At 37.4% G+C, this 7,602-nt stretch overlaps 1 protein-coding gene across 1 annotated transcript in view; it reads right to left on the reverse strand.

The window, feature by feature from the left end:
* Positions 1–136: 136 nt before the first annotated feature.
* Positions 137–7,602, reverse strand: part of LOC121421996 (mucin-5B-like) — a 9,228-nt gene continuing 1,762 nt past the window's right edge. The window contains exons 2-4 of the mRNA XM_041616799.1: positions 3,216–3,295; positions 291–2,360; positions 137–142 (exon numbers count right to left, since the gene is read on the reverse strand). Coding sequence (XP_041472733.1) covers positions 137–142; positions 291–2,360; positions 3,216–3,295 — 2,156 coding nt within the window. The remainder of the gene's footprint in view (positions 143–290; positions 2,361–3,215; positions 3,296–7,602) is intronic.

Consider the following 7,602-nt stretch of genomic DNA (forward strand, 5'->3'; position numbering starts at 1 on the left):
GGGAACAGAACAGTAGACCTAGAAACAGGACTTGACACAGACTGGCTTGATGGTACAAGATAGGAAGGAGATATCGATGGAGTATAGACCATGTCACTCATAATTGTTGTTGTTAGTGTTTCAAATACATTTGTAGTCATATCTTCAACAGTCATTGATATCCAAATAGACGACGGTAGTTTAGTATCGACATCGGTTGGTAACAAATCACTTGTTTCAGAAATATCCATTGTTGTTGAGAACGTTCCCGGGACTGAAGGTATAATTTCGCTTGTGATTAATTCTAATACGGAACTATAAACCATGGACTCAGATGCCATACCCTCAATCGTTGATTGGAAGTTTGATGCTGGATGTGGTGTTACTGTTTGGAAGGATGGAGTACTTTCCAGTGTCAGTGTCTCATAGAGATACAAGGTTTCCAATTCAGACATCATTTGGGAGACACTTCTTTTCACTCTGTTACCAGTAGATTCTAATGGCGTTGGTATGATGTCATCAAAGATTGTTGATCTCTCAGACCCAACCAAATCCGATGAGGGCGTCATTGAAGGTGTCAGTTCCGAATATACTGTGGAAAATATTTCAGTAGTGACGTCATCCGTCCGTGGGAACGCAGTCGAAAATGTGCCATGTGAAACAGAGGGGAACAGAACAGTAGACCTAGAAACAGGACTTGACACAGGCTGGTTTGATGGTACAAGATAGGAAGGAGATATCGATGGAGTATAGACCATGTCACTCATAATTGTTGTTGTCAGTGTTTCAAACATATTTGTAGTCATATCTTCAACAGTCCTTGATATCCAAATAGACGACGGTAGTTTAGTATCGACATCGGAAGGTAACAAATCACTTGTTTCAGAAATATCCATCGCTGTTGAGAACATTTCCGATACTGAAGGTGTAATTTCGCTTGTGATCAATTCTAATACGGAACTATAAATCATGGAGTCAGATGCCGGTGATACTCCAAAACTGCCCTCAAACGTAGATATGAATTCTGAAGCTAATTGTGGTGTTATTGTTTGGAAGGATGGAGTACTTTCCAATGTCTGTGTTCCATAGAGAGACAAGGTTTCGAATTCGCTTTGTATGCTCCCATCCGAGAATAATGTGGAAATTCTGAAATCCGATGATCCACTTGAAAAACCTAAAATATCTGATGTCATTAGTTTTTCACTTGAAATCACTGTTTCAACAACTTCGGAAGTGAGCCATGAAACCACCACGTCTGACTCCATTCCTCCTGAAGACATCACTTGGGAGATACTTCTTTTCACTCTGTTACCAGTTGATTCTGATGGTGTTGGTATAATATCATCAATGATTGTTGATCTCTCAGACCCAACCAATTCCGATGAGGGCGTCAATGGAGGTGTCAGTTCAGAATATACTGTGGAAAATATTTCAGTAGTGACGTCATCCGTCCTTGGGAAGGCGTTCGAAATTGTGCCATATGAAACAGATGGGAACATAACCGTTGACCTTGAAACAGGACTTGAAAGAGGCTGGCTAGATGGTACAAGGTAGGAAGAAGATATCCATGGAGTATAGACCATGTCACTCAAAATTGTTGTTGTTTCAAAAATATTTGTAGAAATATCTTCAACAGTCTTGGAATTGTTTATTGACGTCAGTAATGTAGTATCGACATGAGAAACTAAAAGATCACTTGTTTCAGAGATATACATTGTTGATGAGAGCATCTCTGTATCTAAAGGTGTGATTTCGCTCTGAATGGCAAGACTTGACTGCAGTGACACATCTTCCACAGTAGACATTGACTGTAGAACTGTTGGGTTTCTTGATAGGTCTCTTTCTGAATATTCTGGCCATTCTGAAGACACAAGGAATTCACTTGTGACAATCACTGTCTCGCCAAGGAGTGATGGTGTTGCAGAATGGTCTTCGGAAAGTGCTTCTGTGGCCGGTATGTCTATAGACGTAGGATTTAAACTATCTGGAAGACTAAGATATAAAGTAGATGGCACCACTGTCTTTGTTCTACTCGGCAAGATTTGTATAGTACTTTCTGGAAGATCTGTCTGGGAGCTGGCATCTGAAACATCAATGATTGTACTAAGTAGAGTACTCCATATTTGATCGCTTCTGGATATCAATGAACTTGGCTCAAGCTTAGGTGATGTATTTGCATCTATAGTCCTTTGAGGATCTTCAGAAGCAAAGGAGGTGTAAGCCTCCGTGAAAACGTCCGTAGCAGTTACGACTTCAGATTTCAATATTTCAGAAACAGGGGAGATCGGTTGGCTCGTGAGCTGGGGAACCTGATCAAGGGGTGTGGTAGGTAACAAGACGCCCTCTTGCGATGAGATCGCTGCCACCATCGTAGTTGGTATCTGTAATAAAGGAGAAAACCAAGGTTTATTCCTGTCTTTGTTCTGATCATATGAAATTAAGATAATAATAAACAGGTATAATGAATGATATTGAGTAACATATTATTTTTTCCTATTTTAACAAAAGTATTCTTTATTTCTCAAGGCTTCATTGAAAAGAACGGCTCAGTTTGCGTAATAATGAAATGTACCTCAGGAACAAACAGCTATAGAATAATTTATTTTTAAAAATCCTCTGTATGAACCATATTAAACATTTGTACGACATAAGCATAACTTATCTTTTTTCGTGAATAAGGTTTTTTTTCTTCAAAAACATTTGCTCTGTTTCCATTATTGCTTGTATTTTCTGTTTCAAATATTGAATGCTATAAGCACATGGCTGCAGCCTGTACGCATACATGACTGTGCAGATGTGAAGTTCATGGAACCCCACAATTCTTCAGGCTATCCTATAAAAAATTGGCTCTGAAATAATGCCTAATTCTTCAGTGATAACTTTTTTCTTATCTCTTTACCATTTTCATGAGATTTTAAACTAGCGAACTTAAGCTGACAACGTTAACAATTTCCTTCGTTTGTGCCTTTGCTACATGTAACTAAAGTTATGGGAATGCACTCAATGGCATTTGTGCCATTAGCCCTGCATTGTCATTTTACGTTTTCTTACGAGTTGATGCTTTTCTTTATGACCAAAGCAAAAATAACAAATAAACGGTTGTTATTAGATATCGATCTATCCGATATGTGAAAAGTACCAATATACATGGACTCAATGCGTTCCTTTTCTGAACATGAATACTCTCTTAAAAATACAATTCTAATTATCCTAAAATGATAAGCACTAACGCGTACTTTTGAGGTAATCCATTCCTCTGTCATTGCTACTGTGACGTCACTGGTGACGACAATGGTAGACTCTATGCTTACATCACCTGAGTAGACGAAAAAACGAAAAAAAAACAACTTGAGAATGATAAGAAATTCAACTGTTCAATACATGGAAAATGTTCCAATATCAACGTATTCAGCAGATAGTTGAATCATATGCTAATTGTAGCAAACGAACCCCCCCCCCCCATACGCCCACTCTTTCTTCTGTCTCTCCCCTGTCTCACTCTTCATCCCTCCCTCTCTCCTTCTCTTTCTCTCGTTCTTTCTCTCTCGCTCAATCGCTTCATCATCAAACTATAAATTATTCAAGGGCCAAATTTACGAAGCAAGATCTGAACCGACATGCCTTGAAATCGTTGTAATTATAGATTGGGGCTTTGGGCACTTCGGTCACTATGCAAATTCCTTCTTTCTATCTCCCCTTTTATCACTCGATCTGTCTTCATCCCTCCCTCCTCTTCCTCTCCATCTAGTTCTGTCCATCTTTCCCTCTCACAGACACACATGGACACACCTACATATCAACACACACACACATCGTTAAGCACATAGGCAAAACACACTGTGGAATACTATTGCTCATCTACAGTGCGTATCAAAAAAAGTTTACACTTGATTTTTCCCCTTTTTACATTGGAACAGATTCATTTAAGCCAATGACGATATAACTGTCGAAAAATATTTCCGCTTGAGCGAGCACCACTCACTTTTGAAAAGTTAGTGAAAAATTATTTGCGCAGAACTTTAAAATAGCTATGCGAATAAAAGTAGACCTTAATCATGTAGAACACGTGGAATTTAGCTAGTAAAATTGATTTGAAGATACCTTTTACCTTTTTAAACTTGTTTCCTTGCCCAAAACACTTCGAAGTATGCATTGCGCCCCACCCCACTTTCCCACACACCGAGGTCATCAACACGATATTTGCTAAACACTGAGCTGTAATTTACATGAAATGGCTTATGCTCGATTTCCATTTTTTTAATCATTGCCAAGCTTCGGAAAAGTGTGGAGATACAACTATCAAATGAAAAATGAAATGTATAAACCTACTTTAAATGATAAAACTATAGTGAAAAATGCTGGAGATGTCTGATATAAACTTTTGTTTAGATTCAGTTATGTCCTCAGATCCAGCTGGGACAAAAAGGGTAAAGTTTGTGCTTACTAAGTGTTGAAATTTCAATTTGGGTGGCAAAACTATTACTTAATGCTTGCATGTATCCGTTTTATTTCAACTGACTAAAAGAGCAAAGGAATAGTATGAGAAATGTTGTGCAGGATAAGTTTGATTTCGCCCTTTCCCCTTGACACAGCCTGAAAACAAGCATTGAATCTGCGCAAACAGATTTCTGCGAGCTTTACAAAAATGGGCAGTGCTCACTCAAGTGTAACATTCTGTCAAAACTTTTAATTTCATTGGATAGATGAGACCCAAACCCAAAATCATATGTGAAAAAATTACCCACATGCTGTTTTTTTTTAATTCCCAGGGCTTTTTCAAAGTGTAAACTTTTTTTTGATACGCATTGTATATTTTGATTATGCTTATGATTTTTCTCTTTTAGCACTTTGGAAGGTAATTTATTGTTGCTATTGAAATAGTTATTTGCATAATCGCAACAAAGAGAAATAAGCTTATAATTTTTAGTATATTGTAAGAGGATTTTACATTTCTCGTGCGAAACAACTGCTTTTTCTTAAAACATCAAGGGGTGGTCGACTTAGTGCATGGTGTATTATAGAGACGGTCTCCATGGTAACACTCCACGTATCTCTTTTCACTCTCTGCCTGAGAGCCCTTCATTAAATATCTGGAAACAATTTAAGCTGAAATATAATATAATTCTGATCATGTTCTTTATTACTCACAAGCGGCTTCCTGCAACATTATCCTTGAATACCATTATGGCTTTCTATTTTTTCATGATCATTTTTTTTTACTTTTCAATTTTATTTCATTTTATTTATTTATTCTGTTTGTGATATCCCTGGCATCACGTATCGAGTTCTGACACTCCTGTTTAAATGTAGACTATGTGAGACAAAGTGTGTGGCGTATGTAGGTGTGATCAAGTGTTTGTGGGTTTGTGAGGGTGTGTTTGATTGAATTTTTCACATGTTTATCAATCAGATTTGAGTACTTACATCATGGGTCGGTTTAATGTCACACACGCTAGGCCATGACCAGGGCTCGAACCTCGAACCTTTGCATAAGTTCGTAATTTCTCCCAAATATATACAGCTTGGATTGCAGGTGCACTCCACAACGCCCAGATGCGAGTGACGCAAAAAGCGATTATGTTTATGCCGAATTTAAACAACCATACAATTCCCCTACTATTTTCATGAACTACAATCGTTAAAGTAATTTGCTAAGCGAGATTTAGGCGATTGAGAAAAATAAACAAGCGGCACTCTCTGGGCCAACCTTTCATTGCAGACTATGGGCCTTTTCACACGTGAATCTTGAATCATCATTGCAGTGATGATGATTGCTATTGTAATCGTGACTGTGATTAGCATTCGTGATTCTAATCATGTTCTAGTTTGGTTTCACACGTGCTAAATATTTGTCATTAGCATTATTTTTCACTGGAACCATTAGCATTATTTTTCACTGGAATCATCATTCAAATTACGAATTTTTCGTACCGTGTGAAAGGGCGGTTAGTCTCCCTGTTCAACAAAAAACCAATCAATGGAAGGACATGTATCAGGTGTATTTGTATTTATACAGCATTTTGTGATGTATAATGAGAGGAATGAGTAATAAATTAAAGAATATATAATCATTACAGTCAGTTCACGAATAATAATAAGCGGGGAAGGGAGATTTTTTGTCTTCATATTATTTATCTGACCGTTTAAAAATAACTAAGAAACTAACATTTGTGTGTGTATCGTAAAACATTGTTAAGACATTTTGACACAACTATCAAAGTGGTGAATATGAGAAATTTACGTTTTTGCCTGTAATTCGGTATTCCGTGTCAGTCTATCAAATGCCAACGTTTCTCTCTCGCCTTCGATGCACATAACACCTACTTTTTTGTGAGGATAATGTAAATCGATTTCTACATGTTGGTTACTATAAAGCAGTAATCAATTGGAGTTAATAGGTAATCAGTAAACATTTACTAAAGTAATGAAAATATTGACAAAGACTTTGATTGTACTTATTTCGGAAACCTTAAATATGTCTTATTACCGGCTGTATGTAGTCAATTGAATTTGAGAGAAAAGAGTTTCAAATTTCAAACACCTGTGTATTATATTGTATATTTGACGTTTTTAATTTAATCCCCTATGTGATCATTTACATGAAACTGTTTGATATGTGATGAGAAATAAAGTAGCATAGATATATGTCCAGGGGCGCCCTAGTTATGGGTAATTCATACACCCCTCTCCTTCTACACACACACTGACATAGTTCCTGTCCATCTCCTTCTCTCGTTGACTCTAATCGTCGACTCTCTTCCTTAAATAGTCCTTCTTATTTTTCTCTCCTTCTCTCTCTCTCTCATCCTCTATGTTGTTTCTCTCTCACTTGTCCAATATCACTGCCTATTTCTCTCACACACACTCAAGAGAGTTATTTCTGACATTTCAGTCCCGGTGATTGAATTACGTTCCTTGTAGCAGCCACTCTAATTTATTTCAGACTTTCTTCACAATGACCCAATTAGTGTACTTGAACATGGTAGTGTAATGGCTACCGTAAGTGGTAAAGTGTGCCATATACAGGAGATGAATTTCTTATTCCGTAGGGTATGGTATATGTCAATTTGTTAGTCGGTGGGTTGGAATTCTTAAAAAGAACTTGCTTAATTCACAATTTGTAACTGTGTTTCGTTATATTTGATTCATCATAAACATCACCACCATCATCAGGATAAAATCATCATCATCATCATTAGTCATCATGATGATTGTCATCATCATGATGACAATCATCATTATCACCATCATCACCACCATCACCATCATCATCACCATCATCATCATCACCATCATCATCATCATCATCACATCATCATCATCGCCATCATCATCATCATCACCATTATCATCGTTATCATCAACACCACAACCACCAACAACTATAATCATCATCATCATCGTCGTCATCATCATCATCATTATAACGGGGTATAAGCCTATGGTAATAATATTCCTAGTTTATTCCTCTACTCATTACTTACCTCATTCCTCCATCTCCTAATCGTCCTTCTCATCATCATAACCATCTCCACCACAATTATCATCATCATACGAGCACAACCATCTTCCAAGTTCATCTACTTATCCTCATCAACCTCCATCGTCATCCACCTCCTCTTC

Source organism: Lytechinus variegatus, chromosome 9, assembly GCF_018143015.1.
Source record: "Lytechinus variegatus isolate NC3 chromosome 9, Lvar_3.0, whole genome shotgun sequence".
NCBI lineage: Eukaryota > Metazoa > Echinodermata > Echinoidea > Temnopleuroida > Toxopneustidae > Lytechinus > Lytechinus variegatus.